The following is a 24,697-nucleotide window of genomic DNA, read 5'->3' on the forward strand; positions in this document are numbered from 1 at the left end:
CAATTCTTTGTGTTTCAAACATGGAAATTTTGTCATTTCATTTTTAGAATAGGACCCACTATGTGAACACAAATAAACTATTTTTTCCTAGTGAAATGCACGTTTGGATAAGATTAAACAGATATTTAATAATAAAAAAAGAAAAAAAAAATATTGCAAAAATGATCAGAAACTGCACCAATTTAGGAGCTGTACAAATTTTGAACCAAAATATTGAAACTATAGATTGATCGAAATAAAAATTATACTGACTTTAAATGCTTGGTTCTTTTTCATGGACAAATACTAAAATTAACTTATGGTTTGAGTAAGTAAATAAAAAAGACAAAGCAAAAAGCACACCATATAAACTTTAAACAGATAAAGGCCTGACAAAGTAGTAATTAAAGTTATCTTACAACATATAACCAAACTTTAAAATTTATCGAAGGCTGACTCATAAATTTAAAACTTCAAGGCAATTAAGATAAATTGAGTTGGGTCTTTGACTAATCGGATGGTTTTAGTTTCACACAAGCTATTAGACTGTTGTTAAACTTACCCGTAAAACTTTAAGCGCTTCTTCGCACACAGGCATTCCCCTTGACTCAAAAACTTCAACACATCCGAGATACTAAAACAGAAAAATAGTAAATTAAAAAGTTATCAAAGATTGGTTTTCTTAATACCTACCTATAAGCTAAGGTGTAAGTTGTATACAGTATACAACTCAATATTGGACAGTTAAAGCTAAATATTACGATATTACATATTTGTTGAAAAAATAACAACTGAGTAATAATTCTTCTCAAACAGATTTCATTACTACAGTAAACCTAATAAAATAGTCATGTTTCCAGAAACATTCATTTTGGTGTCCACTGTCAACAATTGGTGTTTTGTAACAATGTGAATCAACAAATCCCATTATGTTTGACTGTTGGATACAAAGCGTTACAAAGTTACATGGTTAACCGTGCAATGTAATCCTTTACATGGCACATTGTAGAGTACACAACCTCTCTAGAGTCAGGTGGTTTGATGTCTCTTGCTCTTTAACATAACTAACGTCCACGAGTGTAAATAATTCATGAAAAGACTTGGTCCTCGCTGCTACAGTGTTTGTGATGTGGCTTGAATTTAACGATGTGCAAGTTTCCAGCGTAAACTTTTGTTTGATCTTCTTCACTGAAAGATCCAAAGCTTTGTGCTATTGTGAATCTATGAATTATTGGAATTTAGTATTATCAAGTCAGACCATGAACATAGCAGATTAAAAATAAAATATAGTTTAAATTGAACAGAAAACAGGGACATTACTTTACTAACATTTAAACCTCAACTCTGGTTAGTCTGCCAATAGGTAAAGTTAACCATAATTCATTTGATAATGCAGATACTCATCGATGTTATCCCCTGTGTTACTCAAAAGACATTAAACTATGTTAAGCTTCCAGTAATTGACCAAATCTTTACTAGTGGGATGGAGATAGCAAAATATTGCATTACTTAAGATTGTATAGATAACCAAACAAAAGAATAATATACTTTAAAGCCAAACAGGATGAATAAATGATATTTTGTGTAGAAAACTATGTCTGTTGGAGTAACCTAGGTCCAGTCATCACTAGTGTATGACTTCTGGAACCTTAACCAGTTGGTCTCGTTATTACTACACTATGCATGGCAAGTATTAGTGCCTACCTTGACATGGAACTGGCAGGTGCCTGCCTTCACAGCCGACTCATCTGCCTGCCACTGATGAGGCTTGGAGCTCTCAGGAACGTGGTCCTTGCGGCGGCGGAAACTGTCGCGGAAACTCCGCCGCAGTCGGTCCATCCTACGAGGGGAGCGGCCCTGTAACAAACAGACAACGTCAGCTTACAACAATCAGTGGTAGATGTAGTATCACAGAATAAAGAGTTGTTACTCTAAACTCTAAACAAAAGAACAATATATTCAAAGAAGAATACAGAATTAGAGACAGCACACACGTTTTTTTGAAACAACAGCGCTATTATTTGTTTTTTGATTAACAATCATCTTATCTTACTATATATAATATTATAAATGTGAAAGTTTGTGTGTTTGTTTGTTTGTTTGTTTGTTTGTTTGAAGTTCAATCACGCATTAACTACTGGATGGATTGGGCTGAAATTTGACATGATGATAGCTCACATTCCTGATTAACATATAGGCATATTCTTATCCCAAAAATCCTTTCGGGCTCCGCCCCAGTGGCTCTGTAGTTCCCCATGTTAACCTTCATATTTAAAGGGAATTAAAGAATTTAGTCAGCTGTTTTAACTAAAAAGTTGGTTCTATGGTATGAAAAGCGTTAAAAAGTTATAAGATTTACCAACAGGGTGCAGCACTATTATTTTTTTGCATTTATGAAAACCAAAAAACTGTGATACGCAATGAGAACTGTCAAAGTAGGATTGTTTACAGTTATGTTTATGTTTTTAATTTCCCAAAAAAATAGTGATAATTTGCGAATTTTTGATAATTTATTTATCTCTATATTTTAGGTGAATTGCTAGAACAATATGGCTATGGTAGATGTGTAACACTATAGTATAATTTATATTTAAAGAAGCAAATTTTATCAAACTGTGTTCTCCCCCATTGCAAACGCCAAGCTTGAGTTTAACTGCAATAAGCATTTTATACTTAAGTGCCAACCCCGTACGAAGAACGGGTACTCTGCTAGTATTTTCATATTTTCAACACTTTCCTCTACCAATGCAATAGAGCTGTATCAGCTGATAATAAGACAGATGACAACCCTGAGACTACATCAGTATGTAATGTGCCATGTAATGTGTTCAGTATGCTTCCAGTGATGTCCTGGTGCTCACAATATGCACTGTGCAGTTGATAGACCTGTCTCCTGTCTGTGATATTTTCTTCTTGTTGTTAGGTGTAAAATTTGTTTGTATTTAACTTATCCTGACAACAGCTTAAAAATTTAACTTATTTGTCGAAGACCTTAGAGGAGTTTAAAACAACCACGATGGAATGTTTAATTTAATACTTATACATCTGACAAGTATAAGTCAATGATGAATATTATGCAGTTTCATGCATGTTTAGGTATCTATTACTTAAATATGGTAATGTCATTCCAGTTTTTAAGAAGGGATCAAAAGTAAACATAAATAATTATCGACCAATCACATTACTCTCAAACATATCAAAAAATTTTGAAAAGGTTATGTGTGATAACCTAAGTAGATTTCTTGAAAATAATTCTTTCTTTCACAATTACCAATTTGGCTTCAGAAAAAACATGAACACTCAAACAGCTCTATCAAATTTTGTTAACAAAACCATGTTGGCCTTGGATGAATCGCAGTATGCAGCTGGTGTTTTCTGTGATTTGTCTAAGGCATTTGACTGTGTCAATCATGAACTTCTAATTCACAAACTTAGTAAAATTGGAATAACAGGTAACATTCTTAAATGGTTTAGATCATATTTGGCAAACCGTAAACAAAGAACTCTCATCATAAAAAAGGGAATAAAGTACTATTCAGACTGGATAAATATAGAATGTGGAATTCCTCAAGGCTCAATTCTGGGGCCTTTATTATTCATCATCTATATCAATGACTTGCCCCAAAAAATTCTTTCAGAATTAATACTTTTTGCAGATGATACCACTGCTTTTGTGAAAGGCAACTCAATGTCGGAAGTGCAAATTTTAGTTAACAAAACTTTGGAAGATCTCCGTGAATGGTTTACAGCTAATGGCCTGGTACTAAACAGTGATAAAACAAACGTCTTATTTTTTCAAAAGTCAAACATGACAGATATTTCACAACAAAAATTTCTCGGAGTGATCATTGACCAAAAACTAAATTGGAAGGAACATATTGATTATTTGTTAAAAAAATTAAGATCATTCTTTTTTGCTTTTTCAGTTCTTTCTCAGTGTGCATCAAAAAATGTTATCAGAATAGTTTATTTTTCCCATGTAGAATCGATTTTGAGGTATGGCATTACCTTATGGGGAAATTCAAAAAATAGTAAAAAGATATTTTCAATGCAAAAAAGATTCATTAGAAATATGGCAAACGCTAAATTTAGGGCTTCCTGTAAAAAACATTTCAAAAATCAGTCCATATTAACTTTCCCCAGCCTGTTCATTTATGAAAGCCTTAATTATGTCCATGAAAATAAAAAAGATTTTGAAAAGTTCTTAATAAAAAATAAATACAACACTAGGAACAAGAACCTTTACAGTTACCCAATCCATCGGACAACAAAATTTGAAAAATGTCCTTTTTATACAGGCCTGAAGCTGTACAACCATTTGCCGAATAAATTTAAACAATTGGCAGTAAATGTTTTTAAAGTTAAAATTAAAGAAATTCTACTGGATAAGGTTTATTATTCCATCTCAGACTTTTTAGCAGACACCTCCTTGGGATAGTCATTGTACATTTTATTGTTATTGTAATCTTCTATGTTTTATGTAAAATGTTTTTTCCATTGTATTTTATTATTAAGATTTATGTAATTGACAAGACACCAGTTACTGCTATAAGCACCCAATGTAACGTTATTTGTGTCAATAAATTGATTTGATTTGATTTGTATACATAATATTTATCATCCCATCTCACAAAACCATAGGGCTATACGAAAAAATTTACTAAAGAATGATTTGGAATAATTTAGAATAGTGTTTAGATGGTTCATGAACCAAATAGTTAGAAAGCAAATAACCAGAGCTTATTGGAAAAGTTACTGAGGCTGTCTCAAAGATGGCTTCCGAGAAACTCAATATCATTACAAGGTGTTCTTATTAATGTATCCAGGAAACTTGATACCTTTGTGAAAATTCCTAGAGATATATCTGGGAAATGTAACAAAATATTTTTTGAGAAAATAAGTGAACAAATTAAGATTGGATGAAAATTTAATTAAAAGGGCAGGCCCTAATTTTGAGAAAAGAAACAAAAGAAAAGTCATTGAGGATTACCAAAGGTTCCTCCAAAAACCTTATATCAAAATGAGGCTCTCTATACGTATATGTTACAAGACACTTGATACCATTATACAAATTTAAAAAATGCAACCAGGGAACTTAATACCTTTGTGAAGATTCTTAATGATGATCCAGGAAAAGAAACTCAATACTTTCTCAACAGCTTCGTTGAAAATGTTTCGGAAAGTAGGTAAAATAAGTACTTACTTTCGGAAAGTAAGTAAGGTTTCCATTGAACGGTTTAACATTTTGAAAATAAAAGATACAAAAACTGTTTCTAAAGAAAGAACTTCACCGCTTTCATCAGATAAAAATAAACAATATTAATGTGTATTTCAAATTAAAATCTATTCTTGATGTTTTCAAAGAAAATCGGTTAATTATAGCAATTTATCATGTCTGGATCTGTTGTATCAACGCATTAAACATGCTCAACACAAAACTCAATTTGGCTTACACTAAGTGCCATCATAGGTCCAACACTTGCCTGTTGAAGATATAATTCACTTGAAATCCAATTTACTTCTGGAAGTACGGTTTGAGTAAAGAAGAGCAAAGTAAATAATGATTCGGGATGGATAATATTGAATCACTCTCAAAATGTACGAACAAATCAGCATTGAAAGCTAGCTAAGCAGATTAAAAATTATAATGATATTAATTTGTTTATTTTTTACAAAACAAGAAAATGAATCTCAAACAGAACAAAGTGCCAGATAAAACATGATCTAATGTGGTTTCAGGGAAATTATTTTTTATTAAAAATTTAAAACTATTTTAATAAAATAGTAAATGAACAGTAGCTTGATTGAATTTGATTAAATTGGATGGTTGCTGGTATTTGTTGTTGGTTCAAAAGTGATTTGCTTCATGTTTTCTTATGTGACATACTATGTAGCCTAAAATTCCACATACAGCATAAAAAAAACATATGTATAGTTCGGCCGCTTAGAAAGCGACCTCCTCCAGCATTTGTTTAGCATTAGCACGCAGGTCGTTTTCTAAGCGGCCGAACTATACAATGTTCTACATATTTAAACTATCGGTACAAATTTTTTTACATCTCGCAATATTAACCTACGCAAATTAAATTTGCTTTCTGATAATTGGAATTGTTGAAATTTGAAAAACGTAATTTGTAACTTGAGCGTGAAATGAAGCCAATAAAGGAACATTCAGTGAACCTTGGTAAATGGGGTAATGGACTTGGTATCGATGCCAACTTTAGATGGCTTCATGGCATCAACCAATAATGGGTATTGCTTCTGCCATTCTTGGACACAAATACCAAATACCATGAAGCTTTTCATACTGATTTAACCTTGATTGTAATCTTATGTACAGTCACTTAAATATATATATATATATATATATATATGTTTAAAAGGGAGCATGTAGCTAATTAAGGGAGGTTGTGTAAGAAAAGGGATAGAGTTAGCATTGTTTACAAATTAATAATCAATGGGCTTTTAATTTAATAAAATTGTACTCATAGTAAGCTATCCACGCCTTTCAAAAATGCATATTATGTTCTGCTAAATATGCCCATTGTGTCAGTAATGGTAAAACAATACAATTCAGTAAAGTAGTGTGTAAATATTGTTAATGAGTCAGTGTTGAATATGTTTCTAGCATGTATAATACTATTACAATAGTATATTTCATACCAATAGTAGAAAGTGAGTCATTACATATTTGAGACCAAGTTTGAAGTGAAACTTTCGCTACACTACAAAGAATTTCTTCTTCATTTAAATAATTTTCTTCATTACAAAACTCATCGAACTGTTTAGGTTATGCCTTCAATTTAAAGTTAATGTTTACTTTAGTTGTTGAAACTTAAAACAGTAGACCAAACAATAATAAATATTTGTTTGTTTACGTCGGCAAAATCCTTATTCTCCATAATAATAAAATGGGAATTTTAAATTTACAATTTTTGAATTTTCTCTGTTACTAAAAACCGTAAAAAAAATACTTTTATATACTAAAGTATTTGTTTTTTAAGTTCTTTAAAAAGGTCTAGAGAAAAATTGGGAAATTAAGTGTTTTGTAAATAAAACCCCCCGTAAAACCCTGTTACCATGGTTCGATCATGCTGGTTTGCAAACGCATTCAAGTTTATCCCGCCTTACACCTTTAAACCTTTAAATGGGACAAAAATAACTCAAGTTATTGCATTTACGGACGCATATACATATATTCATATAAAAATTTTAAAAGAATGGTGTTTTAGGCCTCTGGGGTCACCAAAATTAAAAAAAGTAAATCGGTCCCGGGCCTCGGTCTTACCGTGCCACCTACGGTAATAGCTACTTCCCTATGGGGAAATTCGCTAAAAAGGAAAACTGGTCTATGTTGAGTAAATATGGTACCGGTATCAAGAGAAATATTTTATAATTTTATCACTGGTTTATTGAACATTAAATACCTAAGCAGAATAGTCAGAGACAATACAAGCCTTCTGCAAGATACCTTGTAATATTTCAAGGTGTTTCTGTCAGACTTAAGCTGCAGACAAAAGATAAGAAACAGTCTTATCCTGACCCTACATATGTCTTGGACTTGGCTTACCTTGCAACATTTTGAAAACTATACGAAAATTCTGTATATTTTGTGAAGTTTATTTCTATTCCTTTATCTTATAACGTTGGTTTTAGTTCATTTCATTCCATCCACACATGAGTCTAAAGAAACTTTGATCATTATAGGCCTACTATTTAATTTGAGAGTTTTTTTTTATCCAAGCAAGACACAGCGGGGAATTGGTTAAATATACATGGGCTATAATTTATTTCCATTCGTGCAGGCTAGGTTATTTTAGCAATCAATCACAGTTATTCAGTCAACTACTTCTGGAAAGAGTATGTTTTAATTTAACAGATTTACAAGCTGCAAATACAAACAAGAAATAAATAATTTTACAGACCTAATACTGGCTCGATTAGAAAAAAACCATTGATTATTAATGTTATACAGTTTTCAAAATAATTCAGGTTAATTGTAAGAATGGGTCATGTGGCTCTAACAAAATTGTCTGAATAAATAAATAATTTTTCATTTAAGTTCAAATTCAAAATATAAATCATCTTTACTACAAACAGTATTATGTCATAGATATGTGTAAGTAAACGTTCACTAACCTCTTTAACCTGTCTGAATGCTATTTTTCTAAACAAAATGTGCCAAGGTTTCCCCAACAGAAGATAAATTGATGAGTTATATGTAATTATAATAAGGTATTCACAATTATAAAGAAAATGTTTCGAAAAATGCTATAAACAACTGTAATTTTTCTATAAATCTTGTATTAGATCAAAAAAATGTAAGCACAGATCAACTTTAAAGTATGGAACCATTAAATCATTTCTAACTAATTTAAATTCAACTTTTCAAATCAGAAATCAGAAACTTTTTACTGTCGTAATTTGCAAGGTACATGCATATGACAAAGTCAACAATGAGGTTCAAGTTCAACCAAGAAAAGAAAACTAATAGACAAAAGATTTTTGTCTGGGCAGTCACAATAGATCAAAAATAAAAAAATCTATCCATGCAAGCATTGAGCCTATCAGAAAGGTAAAAAATATTCAAACAGATCATATGGGCATACTCAACATGCAAATAAATAAATAGAGACTTACAGGCATTGAGTAACAATGACATGACAAAATACCATGCTAATCAACTAATCAAGAGGATAATCTATATAAATAAAATTAGAGTTTTGTCTGTACATTGCTTAGAATAATGAACTTTTTGGTTATTTTTACATTTCATAGGTCAGAGAAACCGAATCAAACCTTATCTCAATTTCTGTCTGTCTGTCTGTCTGTCTGTCTGTCTGTCTATCTGTCATTCTCTTGGTAACGCTAAAATACGCACTTTATTACAACTACTCCTCAATAACTATAGCACTGTCCCGCCTGAAACTTATTTTCCAAATACTATACATATATGAGATGGTTTTAGACGTATTTCATCGAATATGAGACAGTTAGATATTTAACAGTAAACCCTTGAAAATCAAGTTTTTGTCGATTTTTGACGTGGAATTTCTGGAAGCCCATGTTAACCTTATGAGAAATGAAATTATTGAATCTTAACAGCTGTTTCAATTAAACAAGTTGGTTCTGTTCTGTGATGTTCAATAGCATTAAAGTTACAAGGATTACCAACAGGGTGCAGCACTAGCACTATTATTTCTTTTACATTTATGACAACAGCTAATTTGCAACCTGGAGGCGAGTGAGCGTAGCGAACGAGCTAACCTGAAGGCAAGTGAGCGTAGCGAACGAGCTAACCTGAAGGAAAGTGAGCGCAGCGAACGAGCTCCAACATACAGGTGAGTGAGCGTAGCGAACGAACTTCAACCAGGACGTGATTGAGCCATGCAAACGAGATCAGATAGTAAAAATAAAAGTAAGCCTACCGTTATAGGATCGACCGGCAGACACAGAGGTAATTTAACCTTTTATTGATTGTCATACCGATCCGGAACAACAAAAAACAACATAAAATGAAGCTATGTATAATAGTTTGGCCAGCATATCTTAAAATATGCAAACCAACTGCTGTTCGTTATATAAGAAGGTTTCAACTGAATATTATAAGATCCCCGTGCGTAGAACGGGTACACAGCTAGTATATATATATATTTTTTTCTAAATAACACTGACAAAAATCTAGCCCCATAGTGAACGGCCCCAAAGCCCCAAAGAAACGGAAACTTTAACCACCCATTTATGTTTAAAATCTTTAAATCCGACTTTATCGGCTGTTAAAAAAATTTCCAAAGTACTAAAGAGAATACAAGTTTAGAAAATGGTAGACCATATAAACACTGTTGACAAAAAGGTTCACACCAATGAGATCAATAATATTCTACAACGAAAACTCTGCAAATGAAGTGCAAACAAACAAATGCTTTCTTAAAATAGTTCTGTTTTAAAATAGAAGGTTGCTCATTGAGATTCAACCATGTCTTACCGACTCATTAATAATTCATAAAGTATCCTTGTTGGAATCTGTCCCTGAGGAGGGAAACGGACTTTCGGCCTGCGCTGCCCCTGACTCGGCCTGGGCTGCCCCTATTGTGTGTTGTAAAGGGTAGGTTTCTCGGGAGCAGGTACCTGACCTCAGCTTGCACTTTACCCATTAAATCCCAGGAATCTCCCAGAAATACTTGTGGGGTAGTAGTCAGGGTCGTCGACACAGGAGGCATGGGCCAAGCCTTCTAAGAAATACATTACTATTGTTCTAGAATATTACTGTAATCTTTGGCATTAAAGATTCAGGAAGTGATGGTGTGATGGTGGTAGTGAATATCCGCCACAAATAAACGTCGTTTTGTTTCAACATTTAAAATACAAAAATATGTAAATGTCTACTACATATAATTCATCAGTTATGCTTCTTTTTATGGAATATTTTGATAGTGATTTTCTAAAAAACTAATTTTTATCGATAATTGTACTTGGAGAAATACAACTTTTTAAACATGCTTCGCAAACAAGTGAACCACCCTAGGTAAAAGATAGTTGAGGAAAAAAATTGTTTAAAGTCAAAGACATCAACTGTCTTTGCTTTGAATTGTACATTATGTTTCTTGTTTTAAAATAAAACTAAATCTTTAGATAAGGAATTCCATTTAATGAGCTACAAGTAAGTTTGTTTACTAAAACATTGTTTACAAAAAACAACATAATAATAATTAAGAACCATATGACTTTATAGTCATATGTCACATTATGAAAGATTTCAATGTAATTGTTAGAACTTGAGTTCTTTATTTCGTTTGCCGCACACGCTAAATATAAAAATAACATATTTTCGTGTACAGTAGTAAAACAATACAAAATAGTGCATTTTATCACTAGAGGGTGCCTGTTGAACTGTATTGCGAACAATTTAAATGTAAAATACCTGTAGCAATTTGAACTTGAATTCTTTATTTCTTTGGCCGTGTGCGCTAAATATAAAAGTAATTGTGTAAAGTACCTAGTAAAAGAATATAATACCCCCGCCGCAGCAAACCTGCCGACCAAGCGAATTTCCATTTGTCTGAATTGATTTTCAGTTAAATATATTTTAATAACATTAGGTTTAACGAGTACCTAGGTTTGCTGCTACAAGGAAACTAATAAAGTGTGTTTTTGAGTAAAATATTGATAGCTTAGTACAAAATAAATAAATTTGCCAAGTTTGATTAAAATATATCCATAAACAAGCAAACTACAACATTTGACAATATTCTCCATAAGATTAACATGGGAATTTTAAATTTACAATTTTTTTTATTTTCTCCGTTACTAATAATCAAACAAAAATACTTTTACATACTAAATTATTTGTTTTTTTAAGCTCTTTAAAAAGGTCTAAAGAGAAATCGGGAAATTTTGTGTTTTGAGGGTCAAAAGTGAGAAAAACCAATTTTTACCCCATAAAACCCCCCATAAAGCCCCGTTCCCATGGTCCGATCGTGCTGGTTCGCGAACTCATTCAAGTTTATCCCGCTTTACACCTTTAAACCAAATTTCATCAAAATCGGACAAAAATTACTCAAGTTATCGCGTTCACGGACGTATATATATATATATATAAGTCTATATATATATATATATATATATACATATATAAAAATTTGAACGAATAGTGTTTTTGGCCTCTGGGGACATCAAAATGAAAAAGTAAATCGGTCCCGGGTCTAGGTCTTACCGTGCCACCTACGGTAATAGCTACTTCCCTATAGGGAAATTCGCTAAAATTGTGCATTTCATCACTAAAGGGTGCCTATTTAACTGTATTACGAAATATTTAAATGTAAAATACTTGTAGTAATTGGAAATTGAATTCTTTATTTCGTTGGCCACGTACGCTAAATATAAAAGTGTTCAGTAAAAGTTAATTTTGACACATTTCCTCTGATATTTTACCTAATAAAACATTAAATTTAATTCTATCCAACTGATTTTTTTTGGAAATACAATGTTGAATTATGTGTTCCAATTATTATATTGCAAATTGCATTGATTGTTGAATGAAATTCACAGATTCATATTGGATTAGATATATTATTATATCTAATTATATTATAAGATGAAAATGTTATACCAATTAAGCGAGATATATTGAAATATACAGGATGAGTCTTCTAAGGTGTCCTAAACAGATTGCAGACAAACGGCTTGACATACAGAGATGAAAAAAAAAACTTTTCCCCACTAATTCATATACAAGGAACAACGTGGTTGATACCAGGGTTAGAATCTCAGAGTTTTCAAATGTAAACGTGCAGGACTGTATTGAAAAGTGTATCTGCATCCACTAATCTCCAGTACTGCACGTTTAACATAGGTTGTATATGGGCAATTGGAGTTTTTGGTTAATTACTAGAAAACTACTAAAGATGGGTTTAAATTTATAAGTTTTTTTTTCAATACCTTCAAAATGATACGCCATTTGACATATGTTTCTATTTAAATTTTTTTATTTACATGGCTACCAATATAAAAAAAATCATTGAAAAAATATTTAGTTTTTAAAACTTTGACATATTACATATAATATTAAAGCAGAACTCACGAGGATTAAGAATTTTTAAACAGAACGAAAACAGGTTTAGTGGTTTTAACAGGGTATTCTGTAAATATCAATTAATATTTTCAATACAAATGGCCGCCATTTTGAAACGGATAGAGATAAAGGAGTTCTGTTTTCACTAAATTGCTTGTCTAGTCTAGAGCTAAAAACTATGCATAACATGACATATGTTAAAAAAACTTTTTACGTTGTTCCTTGCGTATGAATTCGTGGGGAAAAGTTTTGTTTCATCTCTGTAAGTCAAGCTGTTTGTCTGCAATCTGTTTAGGATAGCTTAGAAGACTCACCCCGTATTTGGTTGATACTAAGGAGTTGTCTTTTGGATTTCGTTGGAATTATTTTAAATGTGACAAAAATAATTTTATTTTGGATCTAAGTCCATGTTAGATATTAGCCAATGTAAGATTTAAATAGACGCCTCCATCTATAAAATAAATTGCCTTTCCGGATTTACCAAAAGGATTATGACCAGTTAAATTAATAAAATTAGAATTTCGCTGATTCATTGTTGTTTTGTTTAGCATAGTTTAATTTTTATTTTATTTTAAGCCTAACAACTCAATTGTATCTGTTTGTCTGATATGGGTGTGGTTGTTTGTTCATTTGTTACGCTTAAGCACCATATTTGTTACTGTAAAAAACAAGTGTACAATTATTGTTAATCAAAATGTTTAATGGTATAGTACCTATGAAATGGTGAGGTGGTGTTAAGCAATTTTTAACTAGGGTAGAAAGGAGTCCTAAATAAAAAAAAATAGTTTTCTTCATGTTAAGTGGTCTGGAAATTCTTGATTTACTCAACGTTTAAATTTGTTTCAATGTTTAACTCCTATGGCAAACAAGTCTTAATTAACTTTTGTCACCACAGATCGTTCCACATGACGAATTTTACGAAAAATTCGGTAACGTGAAAGTAGTTAAAATAGAGTCACGCAATTGCTTTTTTTTTGTACAGTAATAATAACATTTTTAACATGCAACCGATTGTTATTTTTAAGTATACATGTATACGTCGTATAAACATTCTGTAAAAGTTAAATTCATCGTATAAATGCTTTTTCAAATAACGTGTACACGTTTCGTGTAAATAATTTATTTAATTTATAAATGGTTTATAAAACTTTAATACATATATTATGTAAGGCGGATGTTGTCCCCACCTTCTACAGTAGCCTGTCTATAAAAACTATAACGTCTTTAACTAATATAATGGTAAATTTATACATACACCACTGTTTTGGTATCTTTAACTTTTTGGGCTGACCCATACGTGGTCAAATTGTCGTTAAAGTCGGTTAAAAACTGTTTAAATGAACAATTTCAAGCTCGGTGTTTGTGGCTAAGCCAGTCTAGACATTGAATTAAATCCATCTAATGCCTGCTCTAGAGTGCCCTGGGGCTCAGGTCCTTCCTGGAAGTACTAATCCAGAATCCTATTCATAGTTTTTGCCCAGCTTGCTGTGTCACACACCCCTATCTCCCCTTCCCTACTTCCTTTTACCCACAAAACCTTTGAAATTAACCTATAGGGAATCTTTCGGGAGCAACAGACTCAGAGCTACCTATGTTCCCTATTGTTTGTTGCGGAGGGTAAGTTCCTCATAATCACCCCAGGCCGAAAGTCCTACACTCCCCTGAGGACATTGAATTTGTTCATTGAAATTATTTTCATAAGACGTAAATTAGAAAAGTATTTTTGCCATTAAATTTAAGTTTTTGACACTGTTCTATATCAAGCAAAACATTTCAGTTAATACAGAGCAAACATTTGAGTAATGAGAGGAAGGTAAAATTAAAAGTTTACTTTTCTGTAACTTCTTAGAATCAGACATATTTGTTCTGCTTTTATATGTCCAACAAATATTGATTTAGGCCTATTATTCTGAATGATGGCATTGAATTAGAAAACATATAGAAGTATGTTTAAAAATATGTCTCAAGTGAGATTAAATGAGTATCTTTGAGATATTTCTCAACACATCCAATAAAAAATTTGTAAATTGAGAAAAAACGTACAACATATATATTTGTACGTAAATAGGATACATCAGGATTTCATTAACACAATTAACTTCATTGCCAAAATTATACACATGGAATTAGACTATTTAAGAGCGCGAGAATAGTAGGCCTACATAAAAGAGACTTGCTACCGAATCGTAGTTACAGTTGTGTCGATATTTCACTTGTATAAACAGAGGAACAATGGATTGGGGAACAAAGGCGGGAGGAACGACGGACAAAGGAACACTCTTGATTACCTGCTATAATTGAGACCATCGTGCTTCAGGTTTGTTGAATGTTGAGAGTTGATACCGAGTCGTTACTAAAGTTGCATCGATAACCTCCATTATAAACGAATTATGGAACAGGGAACTGAGACAGGAGGAACGACGGACAAAGGAACACTCTTGATTACCAGCTCTAATTGAGACCATCGTGCTTCAGGTTTGTTGAGTGTTGAGAGTTGATACCGAGTCGTTACCAAAGTTGCATAGATAACCTCCATTATAAACGAATTATGGAACAGGGAACTGAGACAGGAGGAACGACGGACAAAGGAACACTCTTAATTACCAGCTATAATTGAGACCATCGTGCTTCAGGTTTGTTGAATGTTGAGAGTTGATACCGAGTCGTTGCCAAAGTTGCATCGATAACCTCCATTATGAACGAATTATGGAACAGGGAACTGAGACAGGAGGAACGACGGACAACGGAACACTCTTGATTACCAGCTATAATTGAGACCATCGTGCTTCAGGTTTGTTGAATGTTGAGAGTTGATACCGAGTCGTTGCCAAAGTTGCATCGATAACCTCCATTATGAACGAATTATGGAACAGGGAACTGAGACAGGAGGAACGACGGACAAAGGAACACTCTTCATACATCGTGCTTCAGTTCAGGTTTGTTGAGAGTTGCTACCGATTCGTTACCAAAGTTACATCAATAACCACCATTATAAACAGAGGAACGATGGAACAGGGAACTGAGACAGGAGGAACGACGGACAAAGGAACACTCTTCATACATCGTGCTTCAGTTCAGGTTTGTTGAGAGTTGCTACCGATTCGTTACCAAAGTTACATCAATAACCACCATTATAAACAGAGGAACGATGGAACAGGGAACTGAGACAGGAGGAACGACGGACGAAGGCACACTCTTCATACATCGTGCTTCAGTTCAGGTTTGAGTCGTTACTAAATTTACATCAATAACCACCATTATAAACAGAGGAACGATGGAACAGGGAACTGAGACAGGAGGAACGACGGACAAAGGAACACTCTTCATACATCGTGCTTCAGTTCAGGTTTGTTGAGAGTTGCTACCGATTCGTTACCAAAGTTACATCAATAACCACCATTATAAACAGAGGAACGATGGAACAGGGAACTGATACAGGAGGAACGACGGACGAAGGCACACTCTTCATACATCGTGCTTCAGTTTAGGTTTGAGTCGTTACTAAATTTACATCAATAACCACCATTATAAACAGAGGAACGATGGAACAGGAAAGAAAGGCGGGAGGAACGGCGGACAAAGGAACACTCTTGATTACCAGCTCTATAATTGAGAAGATCGTGCTTCAGGGATGTTTTCAAAGCACTTCCCACTTACATCAAATTCTCCGAGTTTACATAAACTTCGACTGCCAACTTCGAGTAATTCTAAAATTGTTTTACCTTCAAGGATTATGCAGAGTAAAATATATATAAATGCTATCAAACTACAATTTTTTTCATACCAAACTACAGTATTCATATTATTTTACTAAAAATAATTTTAATTAGGTTTCCTGTAGCAGAAAACTAAGTACTCATTAAACCTAATGTTGGGGGTAATGGGATTTGTTTAAGAAATATTCTAATAATAATCTAACTACACTGGACGAAAGGAAATTCGTTTAGTCTGCTGGTGTGCTGCAGCGGGGGTTATTATTCAAGTTTACGTCGATAAAATCAAACACTAAAGTCTGGTTTTAATTTGCAATCCACACAAGGGCATGAGGATTTAGGACGGCTGTTGACGTGTGTGATCAATAGATGGATGTAGGGCGGCGTTGGGCACCACGATAAGGTCAGCCCTCGCACAATCCAACGGTTTCTTGGCGATATTTATTCCAAGAATACTATTCGGTCAAGAAACCAAACTGCAAAATACAGTAGTTGTATAGCTGTCAAAAACACCTATTTGCCTTTATTTGTATTATGCACTTGTAGCTTTACACATTGGTTACGGGGTGAGAACGTAAAAATAAAAAATAATACCTAGTTCTCTAAAATGTAGGATTAACATTCTAAAAAAGGTTTAATTTTTTACCTTGATTATAGTTTATAAAATCTAAACAAAACCATTTATTTACGGAAAATATTCTCGTTACTACAATTCCAGCTTTAGATCAGGGCAATGAACCTCTTTAAATTAAAGCAGAGTTAGCAAATACTGTAGTGTTTTCCAATAATTATTTATTCCTTAAGTTCCCACCTTCAAACTTTAAAGGCCTGAGATAGCTTCTGGATTTAAATATCAAAACGTTAAAAAACTTTACCTTTCCTCGTTATAGTATCTACGTTTGAGTGAAATGTCGAGCAAATCAGTCCAATGGTGTTTTCATTTTGTTATTTACCCTAAAATGCAAGAAAAATTACAGAGTCTACATCAAATTCCTCAAACATATTCCGTCTTAAACACGCTTCAAAATGTATTTGGAATATGATCAGACTGGAAAGTCTAGCTGTAACCAAAATCGATGGTAGCTCATTAATTACAGTATAATGAATCAAGTGTTATTATCAACAGTCAAGGTTGGCAACACTGAGCTGTCTGTCGTCTGACTACAGTCAGCTGTTTGCGTTGACCTCCATACTGTAAGGATAGCGTGGGAGGGTTCAGTGTTTCTTATAGTCAGTTTCAACACAACATTCCTTGCTTGGAAAAAATATGGCCAAACTGACCAGCTGTGTATATGCCAAGCATTTGGACCACACTTATTTTGTTAATGTTTACGCTAGTGGCTTTTTCAATGGAGGAAAGGTAATGGTTTCAGAAAAAAAACGTAAACCCATAACGTTTTGCCGCACCAACTACGGATAACCACTATGAAACAACACAGTCATAACCATGGATGTTCCAATATAATTAACCTGATGAACAAGTAAACTACCGTAAAATAGTTTTGATGACCATTTATATGGTTTTGTCATTATTCTGTAAATCGTTTTGGAGACATTGGTTCATTGGCTCATTTTACTTTTCTTCATATAAACCTATTCCTGCAACTCAGTTAACAACTTTGACTACTGAAGAAGGTATACCATTTTTATACATTAACTGCTACAGGTTTTTTTAGTAGTTAGTAGCATAGTTGCCTGATTCTCTTCTACATTAGCCTCATGTTTCAGAAAACCTAATATTTTGCTGTATATTTAATTCATTAAGCAGTTTCATTAAGTATTCAGTAATTAAGTAATTCATTAAGTAGTTAATAGGAACTTGTAATGTGCAGCAATACAAATTCAGGTTCTCTTTCAGATGGCTATGATTAAAAATTTGTCTTAAAAAAACGGGATTTACAGCAGATTATTCTTTGGGCAAATACAATTGTACTGATTTAATTGAACTACTGCCTGACTGCAATTTTAACATTTGAACGGAGTGTGTACTTCAGGGCAGAGTTTCTATAATCAAAGCCGTTACAAAGCCACATTTTCATTAACAAACCGGGAATGTTGAACTTACACACATAGATGTAAAAATAACTTGGTTTAAAATCAAAGAGTTCATAGCCTGGAAAAAGATTACTTCACAAATTCTTTGGCTAGTAATTAAGTAAGAAAAACTAGTTTCAGCATTAAGAATGTATTTGTCGACGAACAAACAACAATTAAGTACCAACACCCCTAAAGCAAACCAAACTTTTCCAGGAAATCAGAGCAGTTTTCGTTTCCAGCTTCCCTGTTTATTTAGTGCTTCATCTCGGCATTACATATAAATAGCGTGATATTAAACATAATCAAAATAGCACTGACTGTTGAATACACGTTAACTTTCTATCAGCTTCTTATTCTTGTTTTTTTTTTCTTACTTGACGCTTAATAACATTGCTATGAACTCGTAGGTGAACCCGAAATCCATTCATGGACTTGTCGATACTAAACAAATACCACGATAAGCATTGGAATTTTTATTTCATGTTAGTATTAAGAAAAGGGTTTACAACTGTAACAACAATTTATGTAATAGCGGAGAAATAAAATTTCTTCGACGAAACTCGCTGGTGTTATCAAGAAATAGCGATAAAATTCGTAGAGAAATGCGAATCTAGCCAACACGTTTCTCAATTGCGTTTCTAGAGGAAACAGAGTTTTCCAATCAATACCTCAATTTGAGAACCGCGCTCTCCCATTCAATCGAATGAATCACCGTCACATCCACTGTGAGTTATAAATCGACCAAGATTCTTCTTGTAAGAACGAACACGCTGCTATACCCGTGCGTTGCAACGGTAAGAAAATGTGACCCAGAGAGCTATTAAAGTGGTGCTGATGTGTGTTTTGAAATAAAACAACTCTATATGATTTAGTATGAATATATAAACTGATTTAAAAGTGTAAACCTACTTACTTTCAAATCCCTACTTCTAATGTTAATAGATCCAAAAGAATATGACAACATACCTTAGTGTAGCAATAGCATCAATTGCTTCATATTGATGCTTCATGAATGACATGTTTTACCATAATTCTTCAATTTTAGTCAAGCCTCTTTATACGTAGTAAGCTACGTATAAAGAGTAAAGTATATAAATTAAAATGAAACTATAGATAAAACACACTAATGAAACTTTGAGCTGTACCTTACAAAACGTTTACAACCTTTATTTAAAACCAAACATAACCCTCCTCAATCTACATAAAGCGCCACAAACATCTTTTTCGTGTAAATAAACAAACGCCAGTTCATTGTACTGACCAGCTGTTTCATTAACTAAACTAAATTAAATCATTTAAACATTGGAAGCATGCCAGGCGTAGCCCTTTGGAAATCAGCCTGTGGGGCAGAGCCCTTAGGAAATTCATCCATATCAATACTTTTCGGCAAATCTGCATACTCTAAGCTTCATTTTGATGTGCCATATGCATATATTTTTATTTGGTAAATGACCTTAACCGTTTACATAAAATTTGATTGTATCACTTTAATAATATAATAGATTTCTACTTTTTGGATCGAATACTAATAATCACAATTATAGTATGAAAATACTTGAAAAATAAAATATACCGCATCACTGAATAGTAACATACGTAAAAGCTATTGGTGTTTGGGAGGATTCGAATTCTAACCTCAAGGACAGAAGTGATAATCACTAGAGCGGTAATAAGTTGCGGCAGTTAATCGAAGTTAAATGGAATAAGCTGAAATGACGACACGTTCATCTTGGAATTAATACATTCAATAATCCTACCACATCGTGAGTTGGTATTCAATATTAAAACCATCGTAAATATACACTACACTGACTCAATGAGAAAGCACTCAAGTCCTCAGGGATAGGCAAAATGTCAGAAAGTTAACAATTAGCAAAATGTCAGAAAGTTAACATTTAGTTGATTGACTAATATCGGAGTTACAATAGAAAATACCACTACTAGTATTGCAGAATTGTAGGGGTTTCCGTGTTTTAAGTATAATCGCATTATCATAACAAAACTGTATTTGCAAGGTTTCATACTAATGCCTTTAGGCTAATCATTGACAATATAAATAAACTGACTCGAAAAACTTATACATTGTGTTGTTTTTGTAATTAATAACCACTAAGTGCATTGCACGTATCGTACAGGTAATGTATTTGATCCAAACCATCTCCTCCCAACGTGCTAACTATTACACGTTCCAACCAACTTCAATGTGGGGATCATTTATGAAACATCCTTCGAAACACCCTTGGAAATTTGATCGTACAGTACAATATTCCCTTGACAAGCAAGTTCCTCTGTGACGTGATATCTAACTTATGCCCTTTAGATCTAGTTGGACCTTTAGTAAACAGCCCTTTATAACGTTTGTTTCATACACAAACCTATTCAACGAATACAGGACGACAAAGAGTGAAAGGTTTGTACGTAGAATTTGATTTTAAAGACGAGTTAATTATCGTATAAGGAAATACTTATTACTCATAAATATGTAAATTTGGATGCGTGATTTCCCTACAATCGAAACAGCTCAAAAATAAATGAATTATGAGGCTACAAATAATGTATCAAGATAAAAAAGGCGAAAAACGAGAGACTTAATCCATACAAATGTAATCTTCACACTGCACGCCCAAACGACGACAGAGGCAAAAAGCCAAATATATCCTGACAACGCCACCTGGGACTGGGAATAAGGGTTGTGTAAAGAGGAAGGGGGGGGGGTAGGCTTCAAATAGGAAAAGTTACCTTACTCCCCAACCCCCATTTTTCACAGATTTTTATTGTAATGATGCGAGAGCAATATAAGAGCTTTAATGAAAAGGTATCAGTAGATAATTAACATTGGTTTAACATTACCCATGCCGACATTGTGAGGTTTTTGAGCTCGCCGTCAAATCTGAAGGTTTGATTCCAAGCTAGATCATTTCCATACTCATATGCCATTATTTATTGAAACTTGGCATTTAATTTATGTCATTCGCTATTTAGGCTGTAAATTAATGATGCTACCAACCTGATCGACATTAGAGACAAAACCAAATTTGAATTCTTTAAAAACGTAAAATATGTTAAAGACGAAGCCGATTTTATACACAGAATAACTATAGTCTGATTTTTACCGGAGTGCGGCTGGAGTTCAGACCTACCTGCGAGGGACCCGACTCACGCACGCACACTCACCACCGTCCTTAATTGCCTGAAAGCCCCGATGCTATTCACTAAAGAAATATAATATCTGTTGTATGATACCTCAAAATTGCAATTCGTTTGATGTTAGATATACAGTAAAATGGTTAGTGTTAATAAATTTGTTGTTTAATTCAATGAAAAATGAGTCCAAACACGAAATGATTATGACAAGTAGCTAGCTAATAAAAGCGTGTTAAAATATTCGTAGCTTTTACACTTTGTAAGCAAAATATATATTGTTTGGTATCATTTTACTAAGCATTTTGAGCTGAAGTCAAAAGTGTCACCAGATTTTATAACAAACGTAAAATTAAAAAATTGATAGTTTAATTTCCGGGAGCCAGCGATGACTCGCGCGGCAGGACAATGGTCCGCCCCACGTCCGTCCTAATCCCTTGCGTCTGTGTGTGTGAGGCCTGCGTGTGTGTGAGTAGGGTCGACCCTTCAGCCAGCCGCTTTCCGTCCGTGTCGTAACACTTCGGCCCAAGTAACACTTCGGCCCAGTAACATTTCGGCCCGAAACCCTCAGATGTGGCCTACGGTCCAACTCTCTACCTGCCCACTAGTAACACTTCGTCCCAACAAAATATTTGACAGGTTAGGTTAGGTTAGGTTAAGTTAGGTTAGGTTAGGTTAGGTAAGATTCCACCGATTCTCCGTCATGTGAGGTCAGAGGATGCAAGGGGAGACGGTTGGGCGACATTCCACCAGAGGGTGGTTGCAAAGTATACAGGTCATGTACCTCTTACTACCTGAACTGCGTTCCTCAACCCTTGTCAATTTTTCGTCGGGCCGAAATGTTACTCCATTAGCTTATTTAATCATCTGTAAAAGCGAGTGGGACGAAGTGATACTGTTTTTCTAAGAAATTTGAGTTTGGCCGAAATGTTACTGGGCCGAAGTGTTACAACATCTTTCCGTCAGCAATCACACTATAATCCAAGTCTTCGTAGACTCCTTACCATTATTTCGAGCTGAATATTCCCAGGGACTTTTCAAGAACAATAAAACACTCGATAATTCTAAGACGCAAAGACGATTGCAAACACCCAATAAAGTTTTCTTTGCAAAGCAATTTTCCACAAGAAGCACTTGAATGTCTGATATCCTTGCCGAGGCGAGAAATAAAATTAAATGGACCAATAGTGTTCAAACTGTTGAGGTTTCGGTGAGATGCAGGCCCATGATATGAAAAGGCTTATATATTTAACTACAACCGAAAGAACTGAAAGTTCATTTCTAATCCTAATATATAATACGTGAAGGCGTTTTCCACGAAACACTACTCCTCCGTTAATAATGGACGGATTTTTACAAACGATGTGTCAAAATTAAGTATTTTTTATGTAGACGCCCCCTTTCACCAATTCCTGTAATAAAAGTCCTCGGGCTTTGCCCCACAGGCCATCAAAATCCCAATGTATTTCATATGATGAAAATATTTTGTTTACTTAAACAGAAGAATAATTTGTATTAATTACAGCTGTTCATAGTAAACACATTATACACACAATAGTGTTCGTTTTCAGAGTGAGTTTGTTTGTAGTTTCGATAACTAGAGTGGAGTGATTGATTACATTATCTTTGAGTTGACTCCTTTGAGTCATAATCATGACTGTTATTCGTTTTCAAATAACGCCTGTAATACTTTACAATCACTCGAATTCGAGCAACAGGACGTGAACTAGTCTTGTTGTAAAATTTTGAAGCTTGTTTTGTGTGTAAAATCAAATCGTGTATGATTCGTGTTTCTGAACATGTTTGAGTGCACCAAGATCGAATGAACGTTTTTCTCTCAGGGCGAATTTTACTAAAGGTGCTGTTTTACGTTACAATGCCAGCTTTTAACAGATGGGCAAGATCAAATTAGTATTCTATTGGCTTTACTGTATTTCTAAAATAATTAGTGAAATAACGATAAATATTCGTAAATAACGGAAAAAAACACACTCTGAGTATTCCAGACGAAAACATACCTGAAATAACGCAATGTATTAACAACAGGAATGAAACTATTTTTTTCTTTCATAAAATCGTTTATCACCAAATACTATTAATAACTATTGAACCAGTAAAGTTCTAGTAATCAGGTTCCAGGCAATCAAGAATTGATGAGCTCGCCATCATCTCTTTTATGCAATAGCCAACTGATGATCAGTTATAATTCAACATAATTTACATCCTAAAATAATTCAATAAACTCTTAAAAACATTCCTTTTATTATTTTATAAATGCTGCATACATCACATCCACACTAAAGTGTTTAAATACTTGTAAAAACACAAAATTGAGCTTTTCAAGCGTACCATCCGTAGGCCTATAATAAATGTTTATGGAACAATTTGACATTTAAAAATGTATCTCTAAACACTCTAATTGAGTAAATTTAGCTCCGAAACGAGTAACCTCCTATGGTTGACGAAAAATATTTCACAGATTCGATTCATAATCATTGCATCAGAGGCAAAATATTTACAAACATACAAAACAGAAAGAAATGATAAATAGTTTTAAAATTTGGCTATTAATTTACAGTTTTTTTACTGCCAACATGTTTGTAATAAGAAATTTTACTATTTATTCTCTTGATGAAATTTAGAAAATGAAATGCTATTGTAATAATAATAATAATATATAGAAATAAAATTAAAATCAATCGTTGTATATATACCAGCGATCTGTTGATTTCAACAAGATGAATAGACGAGGATAATTAAGGTTCTAATTCCCTTTAGAACCTTGAAGGTACAACAATAGAGCCAGTTATTCCAACATCTGGTTGAGACGGTTGCGCCGTAGAGAAAATTAACATTACAGGGAATGAACAAGGAACAATGTCCGCAATCGCTTGCCAATAGCAACGAAAATATAAAACTACTTTTCATCACTCCGTAACGAAAGTAACTACTTTCGATAACAGCTGCCATCAATGAAAGTAGTCGTTTCCCAAGCTCTAATTTAGGGCGAGGGAAAATCGATCAGCTGATTTTCCCTCGCTCTAAATTTACTTTCCCTCGCTCTCAATTAGTTTTCTATTTATTCACTACGCGCGCTAGTGTTTTGTTATGGTTTAATTTAATGATTTGAATCAGCTGGATGTATTGTTCGAAGTTGTTTTATTCTTTTATTTTGATATTTAAACCAAATGTATTGACAAATATACGAAGGTTTCCTTTTAGAAAATTTTATTTTATTTTATTTTGATGTTCAATC

At 33.5% G+C, this 24,697-nt stretch overlaps 1 protein-coding gene across 3 annotated transcripts in view; it reads right to left on the minus strand.

The window, feature by feature from the left end:
- The window catches only part of LOC128985390 (protein numb-like), a 136,333-nt gene that overhangs the window by 33,251 nt on the left and 78,385 nt on the right, over positions 1 to 24,697 (minus strand). For all 3 annotated transcript variants that reach the window (XM_054404845.1, XM_054404844.1, XM_054404843.1), the window contains 2 exons: positions 1,684 to 1,836; positions 542 to 613 (listed from right to left, as the gene is read on the minus strand). In XM_054404845.1, coding sequence (XP_054260820.1) covers positions 542 to 613; positions 1,684 to 1,818 — 207 coding nt within the window. In that variant the 5' untranslated portion in view covers positions 1,819 to 1,836. The remainder of the gene's footprint in view (positions 1 to 541; positions 614 to 1,683; positions 1,837 to 24,697) is intronic.

This window comes from Macrosteles quadrilineatus, unplaced genomic scaffold (genome assembly GCF_028750875.1).
Source record: "Macrosteles quadrilineatus isolate MER2022 unplaced genomic scaffold, UCM_ALF_1.0 Scaffold_2__2_contigs__length_208266976, whole genome shotgun sequence".
Lineage (NCBI taxonomy): Eukaryota > Metazoa > Arthropoda > Insecta > Hemiptera > Cicadellidae > Macrosteles > Macrosteles quadrilineatus.